Source organism: Pteropus vampyrus, unplaced genomic scaffold (assembly GCF_000151845.1).
Source record: "Pteropus vampyrus isolate Shadow unplaced genomic scaffold, Pvam_2.0 Scaffold483, whole genome shotgun sequence".
Classification (NCBI taxonomy): domain Eukaryota; kingdom Metazoa; phylum Chordata; class Mammalia; order Chiroptera; family Pteropodidae; genus Pteropus; species Pteropus vampyrus.
The window spans coordinates 287445-315364 of NW_011889264.1; the positions used below are offsets into that span (position 1 = coordinate 287445).

At 31.7% G+C, this 27920-nt stretch overlaps 1 protein-coding gene and 1 pseudogene across 12 annotated transcripts in view; both read left to right on the top strand.

Moving 5' to 3' along the window:
• NFAT5 (nuclear factor of activated T cells 5) overlaps positions 1-27920 on the top strand; it is a 108355-nt gene that overhangs the window by 66139 nt on the left and 14296 nt on the right. For 10 of the 12 annotated variants that reach the window (XM_011382583.2, XM_011382585.2, XM_011382588.2 and 7 more), the window contains 7 exons: positions 2393-2585; positions 4554-4744; positions 6402-6574; positions 14499-14633; positions 14774-14826; positions 20778-20910; positions 24890-24973. In XM_011382583.2, coding sequence (XP_011380885.1) covers positions 2393-2585; positions 4554-4744; positions 6402-6574; positions 14499-14633; positions 14774-14826; positions 20778-20910; positions 24890-24973 — 962 coding nt within the window. The remainder of the gene's footprint in view (positions 1-2392; positions 2586-4553; positions 4745-6401; positions 6575-14498; positions 14634-14773; positions 14827-20777; positions 20911-24889; positions 24974-27920) is intronic. The other 2 variants (XM_011382584.2, XM_011382586.2) reach the window with 1 other exon arrangement.
• Positions 15031-15149, top strand: LOC111732702 (annotated as a pseudogene).

Here is a 27920-nt window from a genome sequence, read left to right on the forward strand (position 1 = left end):
GGTAAAAATTATTTTTGTGACGTAGACAACAGAAGGCTTCGAAGCACAAATGAATTAGAATGTCATTTTAAAAGCTGAATAGAATATGCCAAGACAGTGGATTTTCTTTTTAGATGTCATTTAGAAGTAAAATCCCAAGCAATTAAACTTTTACTTTCTTGGGTTTTTTTTCCTTAAGCCATCATGCCTTTGAAATTAGTAATTTGAATGACTACTTTTCTAAGAATTAGGTGATGTTTTCAATTGGTTTAAAGGTCTGGAGATCTAAATGTATATGTATCCATTTTTACATTTAAACCTAGAGAATAAAGATAGTTTTAAGGGCTTTAAGAAATATCATTTCAGAAATTTTTTAATTATCTGTGCTATTCTTCTTTATGCCATAATGTATATGCTTTATCAGTTCAATAGTTTTCATCCCAAATAAGCTATTTTGTTTTACTAAATAGTAAAACTCGTTATCAACTATTTATTCTCATAAATATTAGCTAGGCTAGCGTAAGTGAGTATAAAAACCATATCTTGCCAAATTGATATGCTAAATTTTCCTTATATGTCAAACCGAAGTATTTTTTGTTTTAAAATTAATAGATATTAATTACAAAAAATTGAAAAATGTAGGGAAAAAAATAGAAGAAAATAAATAACCCCTAATCTAGTCACCCAATATAACTGCTATTAGCATTTTGCTGTATTTTCTTTTAGTCCTTTTTGATGCATATTTGGGATATATTTTTACATAGTTTCAGTAATATTTTTGCTTTGATTTTAAAATGAGTAAAAAAACAATATCATAGAATTTCATGTGTAAGGGAATGCACATTGAATTTCTACCCAGAATACTGAAAAGAAAAATAGGACTTATTGCCCATTGCCCATTGTTCCAGCTTCAACTCGATACTTTTGTTGATAGAATTTATTCTTCCAGGCCTTTTAAATGACTAACACAGGTAATCTTTGATTTAATTATGTCAAACTTACATGAATGGCATTCCTTGACCAGTTAGGATCCAGTCTTTTTTGTTTCTATTTTAGAAGCTTCTTTTTTCCTCTGCTTTCCTTTCTTTGTTCCTCTCTTCTTTCTGTTTGCCTTCATCAAAAAATATTCTTTCCACACCTGATCTTTCAGGAATTGTGCAAGGTTCAGGGAATATGAAGATGTTTGAGCACTAGCCTTCAGAACTCTCTCTCTTATCCTGTCAGTCTTACTGCATTTCTTTACATCCCTTCTTTCCTCCATTCTTCTGTCCCCTTCTTAGCCATGGATTTCACTCCAGTCCCTGGTTCCATTGAAAGTACAGTCTTTCCCCTGTTTGTTACTGATAATTGAAACAACGGCTTAGAGCTGGAAGGGTAAACATGAGAGCCAGTTTTAAGGCTGCTTAGTCCCCATTGCTCCTCTCTGTTTGCAATCATAATATTTCTCCTGGAACCTGTTCGCTTTTGGAGGAAAGTTTGTCTACAGTCATCTCTTGGCTTCTGTGTCTTCAATGTGTTTAAACTTAGGACTGAAAGAGTCATAGAGAAGATATTCTTGGTCTTGACGCTTTTAAAATGTATGTGGATAATTTCAATCTATTTTAAAACTAACAATATTATTTTCTATTTATTTTTATCACATATTTGCAGTGCTTCAGATTAAATGTGTTGATCTGAAGTCTTAACCACCATTTGAAATATTTTTCTTTGGATATATAGTCCACATAGAAAATGCATGATAAACAAAATAAACATTAGAAACATGATTTTAAAAAATAAGTTAGATTCTCTATCTGTAAAGCTCAGATTATAAAATTTAGATATGCTAAGGGCTTTGATTAATTAATCACAAATATAAATGCTCTGAATAATTACACTTCTGAAATTGTTTTGAGTAAAGCTAATTCCCAATAAAAGTTGAATCACTGATTTTTATCATAATTTTCTCAGTTCGATGTCCTGAGAAGGATATCTAGGAAAATATTCTGCATGTACCTTCAGTTGTTTTTTAAAAGCCTGTTGTTTGTTTTTTTCTTTTTGCTACCACTACTTAACTTTTGCTTTGCAAGTCTGTTTGGGAAATAATAGTAGTTAATCTTCTAGCTTTATATAACACTCGTATGTGTGTGTTTGTGTGTATAATTTTAAAAATTTATTTTGACTGAAGTACAATATGAAAGGTTGTAGTGACATTAGCCGTTTTCTTTCCTTTTATTCCCGATTTGTTGCATTCAGTCTTTCTTCCTACCACACACATGCATTCTGTGTATCTTCTCAGACTGTATTTTATTTCGTCAGTAAGATAATCAATTGTTTTTAATGTTATTACCTAGTCTATTTCCTCCTTTATCTTGATGACTTTCATAGAAAACACTTTTTGATGCTTTTTCCATGTTGTGCTTTGACTTCTCAGAACATTGGAAAACCAAAAAGGATCTGGAGTAAAGAAGAGCCCTATGTTGTGTGGACAGTATCCTGTTAAAAGTGAGGGAAAGGAGCTCAAGATAGTTGTACAACCTGAGACCCAGCATCGAGCTCGGTACCTGACTGAGGGTAGCCGTGGCTCAGTAAAGGACAGAACACAGCAAGGCTTTCCTACAGTAAAGGTACTTATTTTATTTCACAATATATGAAGAATTTTCTCCAGTTTTGCATATTAGTTATTTTTTTTAACCAGCGAAAGCTGCCTAAAATAGGATAGAATTGCTAGCTATATAAAATAGAAATTGAAAGTAAAAATCTTACTGAGCCGTAAGCCAAATATTATTACTTTAAATTTTAATTTGAATTTTAGTTTATATTTTTCATCAGTAGCAACCATATTAGATTCTTCTTAAACTTTATATTTAAGAAGAAATTTAAAGTGAGTTCAAAGAAATATTGTAGAAATTATTATGAAGTTGGAAAACAAAGTTTCTTAGATGGCTAATGTAATCAGGACTATTCAACTCAGAAAAGAATTGGTTGATAGGTAACTTAAGTCTTTAGTTTAAGAAATAGGATATTACCTGAGTCTTAATTAACTAAGTTCTTTTCAGAACTTAGACTAAAAGAAAAAAGGGGGGCTTAAATTTCAGCACCTGGGTTACCTGTTACAAACGATATTTTTCTTTGAAGACAAACCAGAAAAAGTGGAGTGGAGGATGTTTAACAAGTGTTCTAACCCCTTGCAAAATACTAAACAGGGAGGAATTTTGGCTAATCACATGGTACATTTTTGTTAAATACAGTTTGTGTAAATGTGTTAGTTGAATAATATTTAGTGGACTGCCTTTTGTTTCATACTTGAATGAAATAATGGTAAAAACTTGGAATCAGGAAACTTACTCATGACCATTTATAAGATTGGTTAATACTCGTATGTACCATATCATTTCTACCTCTCTACTACTCACCACACCACCATCCTCAGTCCCCTAAACTCAAAACAAGTAACAAGCAAGTGAGAAATTTAAGTTATACTTTTGATAGTTTGGTCAATATTTTTAACCTAATGCCCTGACTTTCAGTTTTGCTTTATCTAAGTATTTGTCTGATTAGAAGTGTCGTTAGGTAATTGCCTAACTGTGATAGGGAGTGAGTTGACTGACCTTAAAACTTAAAAGTTTATTAATTCATTCAACAAATATTGCATCTCCCTATGTGTCTGACACTATTCTAGGTACCACTAACAATTTAGGTAAATTGCTTATTTGCCTCATTACGATATCATTTCACAGAGATACAGCTGTACTGGGATAGAAAAGATGTATGAGTTTAACCATTTCGGTGTACATTGAACAAGTTGTTTTGTGATTTCCTGCATTCTGTATTAACAACTTCAATGTTTAAACATAAACCTTAACAAGAATCAGTGTTGGAAAGAAACATTTGTTCCCAAGTGCTGTTTTAAATATTTATTTATTCTTCAGCATACAAATTATAATTTAATTTATGAAGGCTTGCTAGAGACCTGTAATGGCCCATATAGACCTTAGTTTGATCTAGCAGTTTTTCAGACCATAATGTTTTGGCCCAGGATTTTATGAAGTTGTATGTATGTATTTAGTCTATGAAAAAGAGCTCCTTTTCCTTATTACATATATAGCTGTACTTCGAACACTTTTCTACTTGCATAACTTTAAAAGAGCAAAAATTTAGTATATGTACTCTAATTTAATGATGATGATAATGATGCCACTAATACAGTTTAGTGAATTTTTCTTTAGTGGTTGTGGTATATCCTGAGTAACCCACATGCTTTTTTGGCAGTACATAATTTATAAATACCTAAAGGACTGTGTAGTCATTCTCGTTTGCTTGTGCAAATTAATTATGAATGATAGTTTATCATTAAATATCTAAAATTGTAATTAAAATGTGATTATTGCAGAATTTAAACTTATGGTTCTCTGCAGAAACTTAGCCAACTCTCTTTTATGAAAATATTTTACATCTGTTTTTCTTGAGAATTTAAATTATTTCTTTATTGTAATACAATTATAAATAAAAGACTTGGTATTGAATGTTTGATTTTACAATTAGATTATTTGAAAAGCTAATTAGTGTTTATGTTTCATGTTATCTCACTCCAGCTGGAAGGCCATAATGAGCCAGTAGTGTTGCAAGTGTTTGTGGGTAATGACTCTGGTCGAGTGAAACCACATGGATTTTATCAGGCCTGTAGGGTAACTGGACGAAATACAACTCCCTGCAAAGAAGTGGACATCGAAGGCACTACTGTTATAGAAGTTGGCCTTGATCCGAGCAACAACATGACACTAGCGTAAGTACTTAGTAAAAAATTTTCATTATATAATACACTTTCGTGTAAACAGGAAAAAATTTTAGTTTTAATGTATAAAAGAAAATTTTGAGTATTTTATTAAAATGTTTTAAACATTACAAATTAAAAAATAAATTATTATAGAATCGTAATGGGTTAAAATTAACTCTTTTGCCTTTTGCTAGAGAGAATTCCCATGGTCCAAGACAGGGAAATAAAAGCCAGGCAGAATACTGGCTTTTCAGAAAATAGACTAATTTGTTGAGATTAATAATATTAAATTAAAAATTAAAATTACAATATCATTTGCTTTTTTAAATTCTGTTTTCTTAAGTGTTGGCATTAGAAACTGTTTAACAGAGACCATTCATGGTGCCTTGACCCATCTTGATGTGAAAAAGCATATTGCTAGTTTAACTTCACCTGTTTTTATTTTCCTGTATTACAAAAAATTATGTCCTGAGACTGTGTATCTTTCATCTGAAGCATTTCCATTGCCTAAAAATTAGAAGTGTTAGTGATTTAAATTAAAAACTTTTTTTTTCCTTAATCCTTTTGTTAAGAACCTTTAATCCTAAGGTTGAACCATAACAGCAGAAAACATGTTGGTATGGAGTAGACTTATGTTGTAATTATTTGTATTGGATAACTAAAGACTTTTCTCTGTTTGGTTTTCAGTTTCCTTTTGAAAGTCATTTTGAACAACTTAGTAAGAGATTGATTGGAAAAGAAAATTTCGAAAAATATTCAGTAAAGATTTATTTTTTTGTCTACGGTCAGAGTTTAGGCTGACCAAATATCACAGGCTTACCACCATCCTGAAGGAGGATGGCCCTTTAGACATTTTAATCTTTAATATCAGCAATAGAACCTGGGGGACAGAGGGAAGGAGAATAGTTATCAAAAATTAATAATCTGTTTCTGCTCATAAAAAAAGATTGATTTTTTTTAGTTTCTGAAAATTATAAAAATGAATGTAAATAGTGGAAGAAAGGAAGGGAATAATTGATTATAAGAATAGTACTTATTCATTTTTATTCGAAAATACAGACTAATTAAAAAATAATAAATAAATAAAACATATCCCCAAAAGCCAACTTCCCAGAAGTAAGCACTATTTTGATATTTGTCTTTTCATCTTTTTTCCTGATAAAATTGAGATAATACTGTACCTACTATTTTTTAACCTCCTTTTCACTTATCATGATCATTTTCCCATAACATTAAATATTATAGCATATGGTTTAATGGCTACATAGTGTTCCATTCTTTTGGGGACAGTTACTAATATTTTTAAAAATAAAACTCATTTCTTCTATTTTAATATGTAAATTAACTTCCAAAAAAAGGCAAAATTTATTTATTTATTTTTTAAAACAACAAAAGTATCTCTTGTAAATCATTACTTATGTTCAGATTTTGCAAGTGTTTTTACCTTTTTCCTGTTTTTTCCATTATAAATGAAAAGTTGCCAAGATTAGAATTTATGAATATTCAGAATTTGCCCTTCTATGCCTTTTGAATTTGGAACCTTATGATTATATTACATATTCAAAAATTAATAAGGAAGCAAAAAAAGTTTTAAAGAAGCTTGTTTAAGAATATTGTATTCTACATACAACAGAAAATATCAGTTAATGTATTTTTTCTGTTTTAGGGTGGACTGTGTAGGGATATTGAAACTGAGGAATGCTGATGTTGAAGCCAGAATAGGAATTGCTGGTTCCAAGAAAAAAAGCACTCGTGCCAGATTGGTTTTTCGAGTAAATATCACAAGGAAAGATGGCTCCACTTTGACATTGCAAACACCCTCTTCTCCAATTTTATGCAGTAAGTAAGAAAACACAGAGATATTAAATATATGGAAGTTTTTTCATTTTCTATTAAGCTTTCAGACATCTCTAAATTTCATGTTTCATATACTCCAGCTTGTGATTATGCAAAATATGAAACATTTTAAAGCTATAGTCAGATTTTCTAGACTAAAGGTAGGCAATTTTAAATAAAATTCAAAAGATATGTAGCATTTTTTAGTTTTCTATTATCATCCTATACTGATTTAAGAAATAATTTGAATAGTTTACCGGAAGTGAATTGCAAAGTCAAAGGATTTTCCCAGCATCTTTACTGTGTGATAAATTATTGTGATCCTAACTCTGTTTTGTGTTGAGAATAAGAAACAGTAAGGTAAAAGGTATACGCATCCTCTATGTTCATTGCAGCATTATTTACGATGGCCAAGATGTGGAAGCAACCTGGGTGTTCCATCAATAGATGAATAAAGAGGATGTATGTGTGTATATATATGTGTACATACACAATGGGATATTACTCAGCAATAAACAGGAATAAATTCTTGTCATTTGTGAAAAAATGGATGGACCTAGAGCAGTGTTCCCCAACCTTTTAGGCACTAGGGACCAGTGCTTCTATGATAGTCTAATGCCTGATGATCTGAGATGGAGCTGAGGCAGTGATGCTAGTGCTGGGGAACGGCTGCAAATACAGATGAAGCTTCACTCCCTAGCCCACCACTCACCTCCTGCTGTGCTGCCTGGTTCCTAACAGGCCACAGACCAGTACTGGTCTGAGGCCCAAGGGTTAGGGGCTTCTGACCTAAAGGGTATTATACTAAGTAAAGTAAGTGAGACAGAAAACAATAAATACTGTATGATTTTACTTATATGAAGAACCTAAAACGAAACAATACAGAAACAGAATCATAGATACAGAGAACAAACTGACGGTTGCCAGAGAGGAGGGGGTGGGGAGATGAGTGAAAAGGTGAAGGAATAAGAGTCACAAACTTCTAGTTATAAAATAAGTCACAGGAATGTAAAGTATAGCATAGGGAATATAGTAAATAATATCATAATAACTTTGTATAGTGACAGATGGTTACTAGACATATTGTGATCACATCATAAATTATAGAAATGTGAAATCACTATGTTATACACCTAAAACTAATATGATATCGTATGTCAACTATACTTTAAAAAAAAAGAAACCAGAAGATAAGCAGAATTTTGTAAGTATACAGCAATTGGAGTTCTGATTACAAATTACAGTATTATAGTGTTGCAAAATGAGAAATAAATTTTTATTTTGCTAACCTTGGCTTAGAAAGTAAATGACATGTCTGTGTTTAAATTCAACCATGTCGTTGAATGTACCTCACCGTATATTCTGGTTTCCCTTTAATGAGTATTATTACAAGTGATAAATAGGAAAATTTTTCCTTTATACATCGCTTAAGATTTTCATCACGTGTGATTTTCTTTGGCATTGCTTCTTTGTAATTTATAACTAAAGTCAAAAGAGCAGAAGAGACCCATTCTGCTGAATTTCTTGTTGGGCTATTATAGGTATTATGACCTTGCTACCTGTAGGATAGTTACAGAGCCTTTGTTATTTAATTGTACCTTAGTTTTGTCAGATTATTTATCTTTTATAAATCTTATTTTTCTCTTTTTTTAAATTCATCTCAGAAATTATAGTCATGCTAGATAATTCAAGTCATACTGCATTAGCAGGGACTGGGAAATGGTTGCCAGCTTTTCTCCTGCTTACATTAGTTTGTTCATTTATTTCTTCATTTTCTATTTTGTTAAGGTATCTTTAAAGTATAAATATATCCAGCTAAAAATGGTACAAAATGCAAAAGAAATAGAAAACATGATTTTCTGAAATTTCTCATGTGTAATTATTATCATTTGTTAATTCATCACCATTAATGATAATATATGTCCACATTGCAAAAAAAGTATTTGTCCTTGGGAGGCAGTCTTTGAGGTGGATTTGATAGCCCTAAGAAGCAGTAACATCCAATGGGCAGCACATAGAGCTAATACTAATAAAGTTACCATGTTTGGAACTCTTGTCTATATGCCAGGGATTTTGTTAACCACTTTATAAGCAGTATATTACTTAACCCTTACCATCACATTATATGTAGATTCCATTCTACAGTTGATGAAATTGAGACTTAAAAGAGATTAAATAATCTCCTCAAGGTCACATAGCTAGTAAATAGTAAAACCAGGATTTAAAGCCTCTGCTTTTAACCACTGTACTGCATTGCCACTGCAATCACTTAACTTGCAGTGCTGAAAAACCAAGTTTGAACAATTCATTTCATTATAGCCATAGCCTCTGGGTGGTTAGGACCATGGATACAGTATTAAATTATGTTAGAGAACTGTTTCTACTACCTAGGAGATTTATGTTATGTAATTTAGATTTTTTATGAATTTAGAAAGTAAATCTCAGTTTACATTAGATTTTACTCGAATACCTATATTATCCCTTCCATTTCCTTTTGTAGATGTCATTTATTATGGAGGTGTATGATATATATTTTTCTTCCTTTCGTTGACTATTTGGTACTTGACATCTTTTTAGAGAAACTGGATTAGATAAACATTGGGTAGTACTTTGTTTTAAAGAAAGGGGTACCTTTGCTGTGTACTTCCCATACTTCTTTTAGAAGAGAAAGTACTAGAGTAATAATTAATTTGCAAATAAGTTTACATGATAAAATAGCTTTCATATTTCTTACTGGAATTTCATGCAAACTGATTTTCTTAAAACATTATATATATAGCTTAAAATATTTTTAATAGTAATTTTGATCAACTGTAATGTAATAGTGGATATACTTCTTAAATTGTATAGTTTATAATTTACTAGCATAGAATTGGCATATAGGCACATAATTGATTATATACAATCAGGTTTGTGGTTTCTGTCCCATAGAAGCTTCTTTTTTCTTTTATAATAGTTTACTGAGATATAATTTGCATACCATATAATTCAGCCTTTTAAAGCATACAATTAAGTAGTTTTTATTATTTTCACAGTGTTATTCAATCATCACTATTATCTAATTTTAGAACAATTTTATCACCACTTCAAAAAGAAACCCTGTACCTATTAGCAGTCATGCTCCATTCTCCTGTCGCCTCTGTTCTTGGCAACCACTATTCTGCTTTCTGTCTATGTGGATTTGCCTATTCTGGACATTTCATGTAAATGAAATCATACAGTATGTAGCCTTTTTTGTCTGGCTTTTTTCACTTAGAATAATGTTTTCAAGGCCATCGATGTTGTAGCATGTATTGGTGCTTCATTCCTTTTTATAGCTGCATGATATTCCGTTGTTTGGATTTACTACATTTTGTTTATCCATTCATTTGTTGATGGGCATTTGGGTTTTTCCTACCTTTTGGCTGTTGTAAATAATGCTGCTAAGAGTATATGAATGAAAGTTTTTGTGTGAACCTATGTTTTCAATTCTCTTTGGTGGAATTGCTGGATCGTATGGTAGACAGTTTCTTGTTTAACGTTGATCTAAAATCCATCTTATGACTCGTAGATGACAGTTTTTTAGAAAAAGAACAACACCATCATTTTTCTATACTTCTACTTCCTGCCTTATCATTTTTCTGAAATATTTAAGAGAACTGACTTTGTTTTGATTTGATCATTTTTATCTCTGTTCTTCAACCATTTTATTTGACCTATTTTTAAAAACAAAATGTGATATATATACTAAAATTTTTCATATTTGTGGGATCAGTCAGCAGATTTTGGCAGGCAGTAAAATTGTTCAGGTTAGATTTTTGTTCTGTTTTGTTTTTTTCTGTTTTTAAACAGTTGTGCTTATTGAGGCTACAATGTAGTTCATAGAAACAGTACTGTATTCTAAGAAAATAGTGCCTCATTGCCTGTCAGTCAGTCATTTATTCAGTATAAATGCAGTGCTTCTCAATCCTGGTTATCTGTTAAAGACTCTTTTGGTGCATTAAAAAAATAAAAGAAAGAAAAGAAAAGAAAAAAAACATGCCGGTTTAATCAGAATCTCCAAAGGTGGGTCTTAGGAATGTTTTGGGAAAGCTTCATAATTAACTTAATGGATAGTTAATGATGTGCCCAACTGTGGAAACAGACATGATAGCTTAGGGAGCTTACAGTCTGGCAGGCTAGCGGGAAAAAAGACAAGTAAACGCCCTATTATAAAATGTTATAAAGACTATAGTAGATGCTTAAATATAGGGTACAGTGGAAACATAGAAAAGAACGTCTAATCCAGACTGTTGGGAGATGGTGAAATTTGTGCTATGTCTTAAGGACAAATAGAAGTAAACCAAGCCAAATGGAGTTTAGATGAAAATCATTCTGGATAAAGGGAGCAGTGTATAAATATACTCCATTAAAGAGTGCTTCTTTTAAGAAGATTAAAAAGAGTTTGATGTAATGTGATTGGAACAAAATGATATTTATGAAGAAGTGGTTATATTTGAGGCTGGTAGAGCTAGGCAAGATCTCTTTTATAAAGAGAACTTGTGTGTTGAGCTAAAGAATTTGGCTTTTATCGTAACCGCTTTAGGGAGCCTCAGGTTTGAACTTAGGCTTTGGAGTGGGCTATATGAGGGGAGAAGAAAAGTAAACATATAAATAATACATAATGAAACAAAGGACCCCCCAAAATGTTTTTATTTAAAAAGTTAAAAATAAGAATATCTGTTCCATTCCAGGTTTCTGATTTGTGTTTATTTCCATAAATAAAACCTTTTTGGCAGATTTGAACAATTGGAGTAGATTGAGAGGTGAAAAGGAAATAGGTTAGTAAGAAGGGATAGAATTGGAATGGGAGATAGGAGGAAACAGGAAGATGAAAGGGAGCTAGAAAAGGAAAAGGGGCCAAAAGGCTATAGAGGTGGAAGGGAGGAGAGGAAACAGATACTTGATATTCCATCTAGAGACATTCAATGGAAAGAAAGCCTAATGCCAGAATTTATGTTATGCCTTGTGACCTTAAAAATAAAGTCCTGTTTCTACTTGTTGGTTTAACAACGGCGTTGGATCTATTGTCTGTCTTTTTGTTTGTTTCTTTTTAAGGGGATAAACAAATCATCCCCTTTTACGTTCTTAACATCTTCAGATTTCACCAAACAATAAAGGTATACGTGGTTTTTGTTTTGGTATATTGTTTATATTATTTAGTGATACTATATCAAATTAAGAATATCCATTTTCATACTTTTTAGTATTCAAAAGAATACGAATTTTTTTGTAATTTTTTAATGCAGCAAATAATAGCTTTATTTAATAATGTATATTATTACTTATAATGCTTATTGTATTAAATTTGACTGAATTTAATAAGTTTCTACTTCCCTTATTTCTGTCTATCTCCCAACTTTAGGAAAAAAATAATATCATTGAGTAAACTTACCTTCTGTTGACAGATATTATTAAAAAATCTTTACTAATTCTTTTAAAAGGTTGAAATATTTGCTGTGTTGTTTTATAGTATTCAGATATTTATGAATTTTTTTTCAGCTTTGTTTTTGAGACCATGTTTTGAAAGCATCTAAAAGCACGTTGTTTTTATAATACTGGAAAGGTGACTCCTTTTTTGTATTATAATTTTTAAGCATCGTGATCACTTTCAAGAGCTTACTAATTACTTTAAAATAAAAGTTAATGCTTAAATAATCCTGATTTTCGTTCTGGTTAGTATGAAGTCTGTTCTGTTAGGTAACTATTAAACTTTTTTAATAAATAAAACCTTTTAAGGTCAAAGTTTAAAGTTAAATTATCTTGAACAGTAACAAACTATTTGTATAATGTAAATACATATATATAGAAGAAAAATACACATCGTACTTTCAGAGGGGCCTTATTTGGCCATCTTATGCCTTTAGTACATAAAAGGAAAAAATGAGATAGGAAAAAAAAGTTTTGATAACCATCAGTGAAGTGGAATTTCCACATAGTATTTGAAAATGGGAGGAAAAGTTATAGACTTTCCATTCATTTTGTTAATATAATATAATTTTGCACCTTTTATTTTCTAATAAAAATGCCATAGTTCTGAACGCCCTTTAAAAACAAATATCTAGTTTCAATGTTGCCCCAAAAAGTTATAAATTAGTTCAGTTAATTTTTCATGTAAAAAGGGCATATAATTGCCAGTGTATGACCAATAACTGTTTCCATTCTGTTCATACATTAGCCCTGTGGATTCAAGCAGTGTATATATGCATTCACAATTTCTTTAAACTCTCAGATATTGCTGAAAATGTCATTTACCATTTAAATAATTAATAAGGATAAGGTACTTATTAGTGTCAATAAGTGATGCTAAATCATGCTGCAGTAACAAACAAAACAACAAAAAATTTCAGTGGCTTAAAATGACAAAGATTCGCTTCTCCCTCACTTTATGATAATATTGTGTGCAGTTTGGAAGCAGGTCCATTCTCTTCACTATGGGATCCAGGCTGAAGGAGCTGCTCTTATCTAGGATATTGCCATTTTTGTAATGGAGGAAAAAGGAGAAAGTGGAACCATGTGAAACTCTTAAAACTTTTGCTTGGAACCGGCACATTACAGCAGTTCAGATTTCATTATCCAGACAAGTCACGTGGCTAATCCTGATGCGCGTGGAGCAAGAATTTCAGCCTTTCCACAAGGACAGGCCTAGGGACAGAAGGGCAGTGGGTATTTTGATAATAACAATGTCCCGCATCACGTTACATTCTTGTAAAGATAAAATTAACTATTAAATATGTAAGTATCTAAGGAGAAAAAACTTAAGCTTTTCCTAAAAGTTAGTGGGATATCTCACTAATTTAGAAGTTGATGAGTTATGTAAGCCATATTTAAGTTTACCTTTGCAATATATATGTTGTAAGGGTTTATTAAAACAACCAATAGTGTAATTTATGTCAAAGTGCTTGACCTTAAGGGGAGCAGTTCTTTGAGTACTTTAAAAGGTATTTATTTACATATACTAATATCCTAGAAAGCATTCTGGTGAAAAACTGGCCCTTAGGTATCAATAAGGAAGAATGTTTCTGGAGTCAGATATGTTGGGGAAACTGTATACTGTATCTCCTTATTGAATATTTAGTGTACATCAAAATACGAATGCTTGGAGAAATCCTTTTGTTCATTTAATTTGCTTAACCTAGTATTTCCCTGATTTAGTTTACTTTGGAACCTACTTTGCTAAGCAATACCTATAAATTTTCTTAAAATCCTGGCGTGAAGAAGTTGGTAGGGTGATTACAGTTCATTCATTAGATCTGGCTCCTCAGTGCTTGTCAACCTCTTTTTCAATTTTGTTAGTAGTTTGTTAGTCTTTGTAACTGAAAATCAAGTCATTTTATTTTTTAATCTCAGGATATCCCAGTTCAGGGAGATTCCCTGGTAGAAAGACTTATTCTGAATTGGATGCAGTTGTGTTCAGGTGTTCTTTTGGTATGGGTCCTCTGAGTCTTGGATCTAGATCCTCAAAGAAGCCCCATACCACCCAGAAGCACTCGTTGTCTCAGAAGTCTTGTAATGGCATAGCTAGCTGAAATTTTTAAGGTTAGGATTGTGGAACAAGCATATTTTTTAACTGAAATTTTAAAAAATATTATTAAGACAAAACATGACCTAGTTCATATTTTAAAACTTTTTTTATTCATGTAATGAGAAAACAAAGATGACATAATTAAAACCTCATCTTAGACATTAATCTATTCCTATAAAATTTTACAAAAGTAATTAAAAATTAATGTGGACTTTTCCATTTTTTCTGTTCTCTGTTAGGATAAAAGTTAAGTTATAGATTAAAGGTAGTCAAAATTCAGAGGTCAGCAAAGAAAACTTACAGAACTGGATAACTGAGAGCTGTTTTTAGATAAGTAATAAGTATTAGTGGTTCTTTTCATGGAATGCTTATGTATACCCACAGCTCAGCCAGCAGGAGTGCCAGAAATCTTGAAGAAAAGCTTGCATAGCTGTTCAGTGAAAGGAGAGGAAGAAGTATTTTTAATTGGCAAGAACTTTCTGAAAGGAACTAAAGTGATTTTCCACGAAAATGTTTCTGGTAAGTAGGCATAATACTGAATTAGAGATTGTCGCATGTTTCACTTTGTTATAAAGATATAGTCATAACTACAAGTAAAAAATTTTAAAACTTTTAAATTTTAAATTTTAATTTTAAATCGGTGTTTTTATTTCAATCAGATGAAAATTCTTGGAAATCAGAAGCTGAAATTGACATGGAATTATTTCATCAGGTATAATTTAAGCCCTTTAATAGTTTGTTTGTTTACTCTCCGAGAAATAGTTTTGTTCTGAAATTTTCCTAAATCAGCATTAAATTTCTTCTTTATATGAGATTGATGTAAATTATTTAAAGTTTATTTCTCAAGTTTCTTTAAGTGAAATAGAATTATTCCACTGATACTAGAAGTGACATTTCTCTTTTAAAAAGTTTAAGAGTCTATGACCATGCTACCCTGAACGTGCCTGATCTCGTCTGATCTCGGAAGCTAAGCAGTGTTGGGCCTGGTTAGTACTTGGATGGGAGACCACCTAGGAATAACAAGTGCTGTAGGAATTAAAAAATAAATAAATAAAAATAAAAAGTTTAAGAGCATTAGCAAATTACCATTGTTAATAAATAAAACATTTCTTTCCTAATATTTATTTGCTCTGGAGATTTGGATTATCTTTACCTACTATTTAGTTAAATCAAAGGGAAACTTATTTATTGAGTACCTGCTATGTGCCAGATGTTTTATATTTATTAACCTTTTGCATTCAGAAGTGCAATTTATTACACTTATATTAAAAGGTGTGTATTCGTAAGACCTTACATGTGTTGTTTTTCAGATAACAAAGAAAAAGAGCTTGAAAACAAGAATAAAGAACTGACTTAAGAATTAATATGTAAAGCAAATAGGACCAAACTCATAGATGTTTGAATAAAGAACTGACTTAAGAATTAATATGTAAAGCAAATAGGACCATACTCATAAACTAGCAGAAGAGAAGGACAAACTTATGAGCAAATCAGATAGAAGACATATGCAGAAGAGTACTATGTATAGGAGTAGATGATAGAGAACAAAGAAGCAGGAACAAACTAATGTGTAAAATACCCAAGGCCTAAAATTTAGCGTAAAATGCTGATAAGAGTAGAAGAGAGCACATGAAAGCAAGCAGAGTTGGAGGAGGCAACAATTTAGAGCATCTGTAAGCCAGTTTTAAAAAGTTCCTAATTCCTTTGTGGTTTTTTAAATTTATTTTTTACTCTCTCATGTTTTAAGAAAAATCTAATAAAATTTTAAAACACTATATATCCTTTATATTATATACAATATATTGCTAGACTCAAAGCTAAGGGCACAGTGCTTCCTAAGATGCCCCTCACTTCAAGCACAGCCACAAGTTCAGGGGTCTCTTGGCCACTCTAACTTTTGAACAGTTGGCTTCAAATTCAAGGGTTCCCTCTCCCCGCTCAGATTTGCTAGAACAGTTCACAGAATTCAGTAAAGCACTACATTTGACTATTTTAGTTTTATTAGAGCAAAAGGACACAAATCAGAACCAGCCAAAGAGACAGATGCCTAGAGCAAGGTCTGGGAGGGTCCTAAAGGCAAGACTTCTTTCATCCTCAGGAATGCCTTACCCTCTCAGTACATTGGTGTTTGACAGTACACAGAGTATTGTCCATCAGGAAGCTCACTCAAGCCACTGAGTCCAGAATTTTTATTTGGGCTCTTCCACATACTGCTTATGCAGCTAACCTTTAGTCTCCAGTTCCATCAGAACTGATATGACATGCTCCAAACCACCCTTCATAAATCATGTTGTTAGACTGCCCAGATATAAACAAAGATACTCCTTCCAGACAAGACATTCCAACGGCCTGGAGATCTATCAGGAACCTCCTAATAGCCATCAGCAAAGATGAGACCTCACTTTGGGTGAAGTTAATGCTTCACTACTCATGTAAAGTGGAGCTTCCTATATACCTAGACAAATGCTGTGTAGAAAGTTTTCCTCTAGCCTTATGCTACAACATGCTGTCAAAAGTAATAGTGAGATCTCAGCCATTCCTTTGTCACATATACCATTGGACAATCTCTGCTAGACTAATCTTAACTGATGTTCCAGTACCTGCTTTGTCACTAACAATCTGTCTTACTCCTAAATAAGACAAGTCATTTTTGTGCCCCTGTTTTCTAATCTGTAAAATAAGCTTTTACTAGATTATTTGAGACTCCTTCTAACTCTGACCTTTTACAGTTTCTTATATAATTTATTGGTCAGAACATTCCCACTGCCTGTGAACCAACAATGGCTTCCTCTGGAGGTCTTTTAGAGGTTAGGGGCAATGTATTATAACTCTTTTGTGTTTCTCATAATGTTAAACACTTAATAGATACTCGTGAAAAACTTTCCTAGTTCATTTTATTCACATTGAAGAAAAAGAAGACTCTGGAATCTGAAGTCCCTTGTTCTTCCTCCTGAGGGCACTTCAGCCCCTAATTTCAACTAGGTTCTTAGATGCCTGTAGTTTTGTGGGGTTTTTTTGATGGTTTTGATAGAGTGATGTAAAGTCCTTTCCTCGTGATGTTCTACTACAGTTGTTATTTCTTACCTGATCCTATGATGCAGTTTTATAGGTAAGATAACTAGTTCTGGAGACTGAGAGACTTGCCTTATATATTATACAAAATATTAATAAAATAGCCCCAGTTATTTTATAATCTTAACTTGCTGTTTCATAAGAACTTAATAAGAAATCTTTATTGTTTTCTCCTCTTCTTCTTCCTCCTCCTCCTTCTACCTTCTCCCTCCTTTCTTCCTTCTTTCTTTACCTTTGAGGCATTGGGGTGGTTGTAATTTTTAAAACACATTTTTTCAGGGCAGTTATGTCAGCTACAATAGATTAAATAATAATCATAAAAATTAGATGTAGTGGAATGGAAAGGAATTATGTCCTTATTTGGTGGCTATATCTAGAGGTCCTGGGGTTTTTGCAAACAAGTATGTAAACAAACTAAATTATAATATGATCTTTCATTAATTCTGTGGTTCTGCTGTTCATTTTTAAATTTTTATCATTTTCAGAGAGAATTTTCTGGAGTATCTCTCCTAAGGGGCTTTCTGGGAAGTATTTTGGAGTGGTATCAGAGATGAGATATAACAAATTGACCCTAGAGATTATATTAAGAAAGAGAAAACAACAAAAAAAAAACATTTAGAGAGAAAGGTGATCAGAAAATCTATTAAGAGAAACAAAACTTTGAGTGTGGTCAATAAAGAAATACCAGGCCAATACAGAAAAATTGAAAAGACCTCTACAATCTTAAAAAATGCCCAAAAGATAGTATACAGAAAAGACCATTTAAAGATAACTTTGCAGATTACAATTATGAAAAACTGTGATAGCTATTCATTTGCGAGCCCAAAATCAGTTCATCAGGTATCAAACTTTTTCTATACGTAAAAATTGAAATTAACAAAATCTAAGAAAACAGTTCTTTAATATTTGGCTCTTCTTGTCAAGGCCATAATTTGCCTCATGCTCATGTATACCATATGTGGTAGGCACATGGTCATTATAAGCACTCTCATTTTAACTTTAGATAAATTATTTAGGACCTTAATGGCCTATTAAATATATAAAATATAATTTAAAATATCTATATATAAATATAGATAGAATAAGTTGGTTTTGAAAGAAAGCAGGAGAGTTTAGTAGTTTGGAAAGTAGAGGAGATTTTAAAAGGGAACTAGACGCTAAAAACAGGTATATTAGAAACTAGGAAGAGGTATACAATTTGATTTAAGAATAACTTGTTTTGCAAAATGTGAAACAGGCATTAGTGTGTCCCAAAATAGAAAATTGTTATGAATTGTTGTTTCTCAATCTTTAGTCTTCTGGATTCTTTCTTTTGCACTTTTTAGAATATAAGAATAAAAACAAATGGAAAAGTTTTGGAGAAGACATTTTCAAGATAAATACGGAAAGAAATTTCTTGAAAGAACTGCCAAAAAGATCCTCAGAATTTGTGCGAACAGCTAGACTAAACAAAGGCTCGAGGGTTTAGAGGTTATGTCTTTTCAAATTGGTTTTATTTAGGAATGATAAATTGTCACTTTAGGAGAGTGAAAAATATCTGACACCACTGCTTATAAGCTCTGAAAAGGATTATCTCCTGGGAAAATAAAATCATTATTTTGAATCCAAGAAGATTTTTCTAAGAAATTAAAATTCAAATAATCTCTTTTTACCCCCAGAGAGCATTGTATCTGCTACAAAGGCCTCCAACCTTTTGCATGTTTTGTCTATATTGCACTCCTAGCTCAGTGGTAGTTAACTGCTCTTAATTTGAGCGAGTAGTATTTTAAAACAACTTTATATCACTATGCACAGTTTACTTGGTTTTTAATTCAAATTGCTTGTAGAATGTCTAGATTCAGATTGAAGAAATATGAAGAATTAGTATCAGAATAAGTTCATTTGGTTTTTTAAAAGGTTTCAAATTAGATTCGCTTTAAATATTCATTTGACTTTTAGATACTAATTCTGTTATTAATTACCAGAAATAAGTTTTTATTGAGAATAATTTCAATACAGAGTTTGCCAAATAGTTTTAAGACTAGGATGATACTTCACATCCATCCATTCAGCCATCTTTTTAACTGTAGGTAGGACTGCTTTGTGATGTATTTGAAGTGTACAAAAGAGTTAAAATGAGAGTAGACAAGATTTTAAAACTTTCTTAGAAGTTGGATCAGTGCAGGTACATTTTTTGATGACCTCATGTGCAGTTGAGTATGTGCTCTCAAGATTTTTGCCCCCCAATACCTGTGTATATACATACATGTATATGTATTTTTCCACCTGGCTTTAAAGTGTGATTTTTTCTGAGATGGCTAGCATTCTGTTAATATCATAAATCAGAAGCTATTTTTTATTTATAATGTGACTGTTTCAGAGAATCTTTTAAGATGACTTAGAAACAAATTAAGTGCTCAGAAATTGAAACCTTTACCTTGGCCTTATTTGTCACATGTTCTATTCAACTGAGTCAACCAACTATATAGTCTTAATAAAATAAAAAATATCATCAAACACGCTTCACCCTAGCTGTCAACATTGGCCTCCTATATATCACCTCGTTGGTACAAAAGCATAACACCATCCCTAGACGTCCCTTCCCATTACTATAATGTTCTAGGGGAGAAGAGAATGAGTCTAGTGTGGTTCGCAGTATCTTTCAAGAAGATATAGTAGCCTTGAATAAGAGTTGGTGAAGCATTTATGAACTCTTCCCTTTTCTTATAAGGGTGTTCCTGCCACTATACTGACAAAAAAAATAACTGATTTACTGGGGTTTGGGTAAACTGAACCCTGTTGCCTAACTAAATGAATATTAAAGTCATTAAGTAGCAGTGAACTGCATTGTGAAGTACATCTCAAGGCTGCACAAAATGTGATAACTGATATTGTACTTAGTGGGCATAATTTTTTCTTTAAAATTTATTCATTCTTTTATTTAACAAATACATTTTGTGTGTATTTTGTGTAAAGTGCTCAATAGTGGAGATAGAATGAAAAACAAATCAGCCTAGATTCTCAGGGAACTTAATTCTTGAGGTTGGAGAGAGACACACAAAAAAAGCAAATAATCACAGTAATTTCAGGTGGTGAAAAATCACTGTTTTAGAAACAAGATTATGTGATCAGGCCAGGGAAGGATACTACTTTACATAGAATGGTTAGAGAAGGTTTCTCTGGGGAAATAACATTTGAATAAGATCTGAAAATGAGTAAGGAACTAGTCATTTGAAAGGGTGAAGGAAGAGTATTCCAGTGAGAGAGAACAATAAGAAAAAGGCTCTGAGGTAAAAATGAATTTAGTTGCTAAAAGAATGGACTGAGAAGGCCAGTGTGGTTAGAGTGTAATAAGCTAGGGAGAATAGGAATGACATAAAGTTGACAGGGCAGGAACCTTGTATATAAGCCCTTGTAAAAATTTGGATTTTACCTTAAAAGCAGTTTTAAGGTTAATGTCTCGCTACCTGTGAACCTGAGCATTAAAATACATTTTATTTTCTAGTCAGCCTTCTTAAACTTTGTAGCTAACAGGAAATGTACTTAATTATATTTTAATTTTAATTTAAGTATTGCTTCTTTTCTGACTCATGTAATTTTTTTTTAAATTAGAATCATCTTATTGTGAAGGTCCCCCCATATCATGATCAACACATAACTTTGCCAGTATCAGTGGGAATATATGTAGTGACCAATGCTGGAAGATCTCATGATGTTCAGCCATTCACTTACACTCCAGACCCAGGTATGTCAAAATAAAAAGGTTCTGAAGTAAAATGAATGATTAATTTCTAGTACTTTGGAGGGATATGAGGAAGACCAGCCAACCAAAATGAAAAAGTTATATACTGAGATGAATTGATACTAGTATTTTTTGGAGATGGCATTATTTCCTAAGAAGATAGTCACTAGATACTGCTTTTATTCTTTATATTTAAGAGAATCATTTCCGCCTTATGCTTTAATAATTAAAAAAAAAAGCTAGGAATGTTTTGATATTAGACTTTCCAGAGTTATCCTACAGGTTACTCTTTACTAAGAAATACCACTCATTGAGTACCTCTGAAGTGCAGCAAAGTGAAAGTGACAACCTCGGGAAACTTATAATAGTTTAGTCTGGCTGGCTTACAGGATGCCTTTTTGGAGAGGTGAGAGATAAGCTTGGAGTGATAAGTGATAAAATCACAAAGTTTTATATATGCCTTAACGTTTTCTGATTTCTGTATTTTAAAATATCAAAGACTGCTGGTGAATATTTTAAATATAATTTTAAGCAATTAGGTAAAACAGATGGTTTAGAAACCAGAGCAGTAAGAGCAATTGAAATGTTAAAAGTTTAGAACTCTGGGTAAGACGTATATTATGAGTTGTTTGCTCGCATTCATTCAGTTGCCTGAAGAAGAGAAGCCTTTCCTGGCAGAAGTAGGGAGAATATTTTAGAAATGGAAACTCTTTGCATGTTCCATTGATCTAGGCTTGGTTTCTGCCATGCTTACCATTGGTCCATTCATTCTGGCATTAGGTATACTACAGAATTAGCAGTTCTTTTGTATCTGTAAGTTTATTGATTCTGTATCTGTTATTTCCAAATAGTTCAGGATTCAGTGAGGTACAAAATGAAAAAAGATGGCAAGGAAAGCCCTGGCAAGAAAAAATAATGGAAACAGCTGTGACAGAGTAATAACTAGTATTGATAAATTACTTTCTATCACTTAATATATCTGCTTCCTTTTTATTTTAAATCATGTCTGAATTCACAACATTGGTTATTTTTCACTAGTCTGCTATAAAAGTATGCTACAGTATAGCATTAATTAAATCATCTTAGTATTTGTTTCAGAATAAAAGATCACAAGTAGAAATTTCAGACAGAACAAAGCCAAGTTTAGAAATAATATACTGGCTTCAACAAAAATAGGAAAAAGAAAATTGGCGTATGCCCAAAGACCAAATATTTTATTGTTTTCTTTCTAGGAAGGCCTCAAAAATCCAAGAAAGTTTGATTTAAAGTAATGGTAGTTAAAGCATTTTAATAACTACTAGTTACTGAATATTGATCTTTAATATTTTGTATGAGGAGGAGCTCGTTTGTGTGGGGAGAAAGATGGCATAATTAATACAAAAGAACTTTATTCCTAATGAGCTTCTGTATCATGTGTGGGAAGGGCAGAGAGAAGTATATCTATATGTCAGGGAATAGCCTTAAAGTTTTTGCTTCCTGAAAATACTGAGGTTTTGTTGTTGTTTGTTTTTATTGATTAATTTTAAAGAATTTTAGGACTTTGAAGTGCTTAGCATCAGCACTGAGAATTCTATTTCTTAGTGATGAGTGCTGATTATTAGGAATTTCCCTTTGATAGATTGCCAAATAAAACAGCTTCTAAGTCTTCTGCTTTAAAGCATATACTAATTGGTTTGATTTGGCCACATTTAAGCAATTATGAACATATGTTTATTCTTTTAGGGCCCCCCACTCATTTTTACATATTGTAGATAGCAGTCACTCTCAGAAACTCTTAATTGAATAAATACACAGTATGCAAAGTTTGTAATAAGATCTGATGTTCAGTTTCTGCCTTTATGATATAGCTAATTAAAGAATCTTCCCATAATTTCCCTTCTTTTATTTTATAAAATGTGAACATCTTTTCAGGTGTACATGAGAGACAGGGACTATGATTTCAGGAAAACTTGGTTATAGAAAATTTGCACTACCATTATGATAAATTGATTAGTATTGTGATTTATTTGAGGACTATAGTTAAACATTTAACAGCTAAAACTAGGCCTACTCTAGTATTCATAAGTCAGTAGAAATGGCAGCTCTTATACCATTTGTCTAAATATTTAAAACAAACAAATCGTTAAATAAAATATATCCTATCTTTCTAACTTGAGATACCTTCATAACAACCTGGAAGACCAGTTATGAATTTAGGATTTTCAGACTGGAGTTCCAAGCTGGAACATGGCTCGTGAGGAAAGGGGATTCCCATCCTGCCACTCTTCTCTTCCCACTCCTGGCTCCATTCTACACCTGGAGGGCCTTGAGGCACCAGCCAGTGCTTCCAAACACTGTTTAACCCTTAGGCCTAAGACTGCACACATAGTCTAGAGTAGTTGTGCAGAAAATTTAGGAATCTTGAGTAGTTGGGTACATGGTCTAAAAGTAGAATCGGAGCAAAGGCTCACATGAACATAAATAGGGTCTACACACTCTGCCCGTCACAAGCCCTCTACAGCCCTCTGGGTCTATACTGCCAAAAATACATTGCACGTGCATGCTGTCAGGCACTTAGATACTTTGCAGAGTCATAAAATCTTTGTTTCATTGCCACTTAGCACTGAAATTTGCTTAATTATTATTATTATTTTTTTACTTCAGTCTGTTAACACAGAGAAATCATATTAGGTATTTTTTGCAGTGACCCTTAATTTTTTTTTTTTTTTACTTCCGTCTTTTAACAAATAGAAATCATATTAGGTATTTTTTGCAGTGACTCTGCAGTGATGATTCCTTTTAAGAAATGGGGGATATAAGACTTACTCATATTTTTGTTGCTTTAAAATAAAATTACTAAAACTTGATTTTAGAATAGAAACTTTTTTTAAAAAAGATTAGTTTTCTGTTTTTAAATATGTAATTGTTAGAATTAATATTATGCTTAAAAAATGTCTATGGATTTCTTTTCCATTCAATTCCTAGCATGTGCAGCATGCTAAGATAAATAATTAACTTCATTCTTAGGAGAGAGAGATATATATTGTCTCTTTATTCACAATTAACTATCTCTTTATAGTCTCTTTATAACTGTCATTTCATATTGTCATGTCAAGAATAAGAAAATGAAAATAAGCCGACTCATTCTCATTTTGAATAAGTTAAGGAATATAAAATAAATACATTGAAAAATAGAAATTAATCTACTTAAATAAAATTATTCTATAGTAATTTTAAGCAAGAACCTCTTTATTTGGAATTTATCATTTAGAACTGATCTCTATTCTTTTTTAATTAAAATTATTGGGGTGACATTGGTTAATAAAATCAAATCGGTCCCAGGTGTACAGTTCAGTAATAAATACATCATATGTATATTGCATTGTGTGTTCACCACCCAAAGGTAAATTTCCTTCTGCTGCTCTCTTTTCTTAGGCCCATTAAATTTAAAGTGGTCATAGATGTAGTTGATATGACTAGATGTAATAGCCCACCAATTTTCCATTAATAATAGCAAAGATTTTTTTATCCAACACTTTACAAAAAAAATAATCATAATGCTATAGATTCTATATGTTTATCACAGTTTTTTAGAATTTAGCTACATTAATAGACATGTTTCTGAATTCATATTTTTTAATAAATCATTTATGTAGGTAAATGGCAAATTTTTTTCATGCTAGTGTTACATAGTGTATTTGATAAGTTTAAAAAGTCTCATCACTCTTCTACTTATCAGATCTTATCAATGTGTATACTGTTACAAGAAGGATTTTTTAAAGTTGCTGTTGTTTTTGTTTTGATAAGTGAGCACATGCTTCTGCCCAGTTGGAATTTTAGACTGGTGATTATAAAAACTCATTTCAACTTACAATTTCTGCTAAACAAATACTTTTATGATGCTTTGTGAGAAAATAGTCCAGTTAAAGGATTTTAAAATACATATTTTGTTAAGATGAATAAATTTAAGTAAAGAAATGCATTAATCTTTTTTCTTTAATAGCAGCAGCTGGTGCTTTGAATGTAAATGTGAAGAAGGAAATATCTAGTCCAGCAAGACCTTGCTCTTTTGAAGAGGCCATGAAAGGTATCAAATTGATTCTTCTCAAAAATTGTAAATAGGTGATCCTATATATTTTCTCTAGCAAACCTTACTGTTTTGTTTTCTCTTATGTCCGTGGAACACTTAGCGAGATATCTTCCATATGGTAAAATATTTAACTTTCCTGAATGCAGAGACTCGTCTCCCAACTTGATATTTCCCTTTATTCACCATACAGCATTTTTAAAACATATGTTAGAATGGAGGAGTTTTTTATTTAATTTTGTTTTTCATTCCCCAATTTTAAACGTCTTAAAAGTATATATAAAGTACAATAATGAGTGTTAAAAATCGAGTTTATAAAGCTCTTTGCTACCAATAAGATTAGTAGTTGACATTGAGACTGAAGAGGGCAAAATATGAACTATAGGCATCTGAAAAAGTTGCTTTAGGTTTTTTTGTTGTTTTTCTTTCTTCTGCCTCTTTATTTACTTCCAATCCCAAGAGATAATAAAGGTATCTTCAGGATTTTATAATATGGTAGAATTGATTCTCTTCTTAGCAGATTTCTAATATAATTATGATACTTGATGATGCTTTTGTGCCATTATATATGAAGGTTCAATTACATAATGGCCATTGATTTATTCTTATAATTTGAGCTTTTACTTATATTTTTCTGCCATGAAATTCATATGAGTTAAATCAAATTAAAAATACTTATGTTTTTAAGGGACATAATATGCTTAATAAATTTTATCAAATACAGTGGATTTTCTTCTATTGTCAGTAGTAAAATTTAGTGTTCACATATATAATGTCTTCGACATAACTTGTAACCATGATTTCCAACCATGAACACTTTCCAGAGTAGATTAGTGAGAAATTATGTGTACTGATAAGTAAACTACCAAGATTATCTGATTCGACTACAGGAAAATTAACAAATATGTGCTATGAATAATCATAACTAACATGTATTGAATATATATTAAGTGTTAGGCAACATGCCACACTCTTTACTGTCTCATTTAATCTTCCAAACTCTGCGAGGTAGGTAATTTATTATTCTCATTTCATAGACGAGGAAACCAAGATTCCAGAGGTGTTAAATAATTTGCCTAAAGTCACTTAGCTAGGATTAAGAAAAGGATAAGTTAAGCTTCGTATATAAAGTACCACATCTAAGCAAAAGTAATTCAAATCATGCTTATTAGATAAATGCCATAATTAATCATTAAGGTCAGGAACATTTGTAGTCTATCCTTTGCCATCTTTGAAGCATTGGTGCTTCTCTACAAAAATTTTTTGATGTTCCTTTCATGTAGACTATGAAGGTGATGGAACACTAATATAATCCAGTGTGAAATTTTTCCATACAAGGTTATAAATTGAAGGTTAAATTGTTTAAATGCTATGTTTAATTTTTAATAACAAAATTATTTAGTCATTTGATCAGAATCTTACAAGCTTAAAAAATGGATAACAAACACATGTGCATATTATTTTTCAAAATGCATACCTCCTTATTTTGAATGATTTTATCAACTGAAGTCATAAAAATAATTTTATGAAGATATAAAACTGAATACTCAACTATCTTATCCATTTAAAATTTTCATTTGTTTTTATAAATACAATATTATCAATTGGAGATTTCTGATCAATTAAAAAAAAATAATAGCTCTCAGAATCAGGAATTTTCCTTGACAAATGGCTTAATTTTATGATTTTTTAAATTCAGAGCTTTAGTATAATACCAAGGTACCATCTGACACATTTAAGTAGATATACTTTAATGATGAAGATTGAGTAACATAAATGACTTAAATTTGTGTTATGGCAATAATCCTCTAAATAACGTTCTTATAAATAGCCATCACAATTACAATAAGATTTAGAACTTGATACCCAAAAATGTTATGGTCAGATGTTGAAAGCTTTTGCTCTGAAGTAAGTTTCTGATTGTTCAGAGAGGGTTTGTAGGAGGCGAGGAGGAAGGAGGATAACTGCCCAACTACTCAGTGAAATATTCAGTCTAGTGCCAAAACACCATGATTTATTTTTAGTTTCACCCAACTGCATATATCTCCTTAAAACAAAAGTAATATAAATTAAATGATAAGATAAGGTATGCAATGTAAACTCTTGTTAACAGTTTCTTGAGAATATTTCCAGAAAGTTTTTTATATTTGCATAGGTACAGGTAGATGTGATTATAAGCTCTAGATAGATTGTTCAAAGACTGTGATGGAGGTTTAGGACTCAGAAATAAAGTATTGATCTGCATTCTATAACTTCCAGCTTGTAAGGAGTGGTTAATTGGATGAGTATGAAAAATAGTTGAGAGCGTATACTTTTCTCTAACTGGTTGCTACTATGTGGAAAAGTTTAGGAGCTTGGAGGAACAATAGAGATAATCTAGTTCAATCTCATTTTACAGGTGAATAAACCAAGGCTTAGAGAAGTTAAGTGATTTGCTCAAGGTCACATAACTAGTAACAGACAGAGGTTGTAACTTAGGTTTCCCTCAAAACTCAGTATTTTTTCACTCTATTATCTCCTCTATAAATCTTAATTTAGATTTTTACCATACATATTTGTACTTGACCTAAATGCTAATCACTGAAAACCGACTTCTAATAAAGATTGTTCTAAATTTCAAAAGTTGTTATTATTTTTGGATAGATTATTTCCATGGATGGAAGAGAACACTTTAAAAGTTGTTTGGTATAAAGTATCAATATCAATATTCGTCGCAAATTTAGATTGATACTGGGATGGTTAAATCTATCTTATTTACTGTCTGGATTTTCTGAACTGGTTTAAAAGTTTCCCCCAACCCCTAGGTTGTCTGTATTTTACTTGTTTATATTTTTTTCCTCCTCCATGAAAATGTAATTTCCAGGTAGTAGGGCTTTATCTATCTTATTCATTACTGGATCCCCAGAACCTAGAACATTACCTGAAACTTTATAAGGGTTCAATAAAT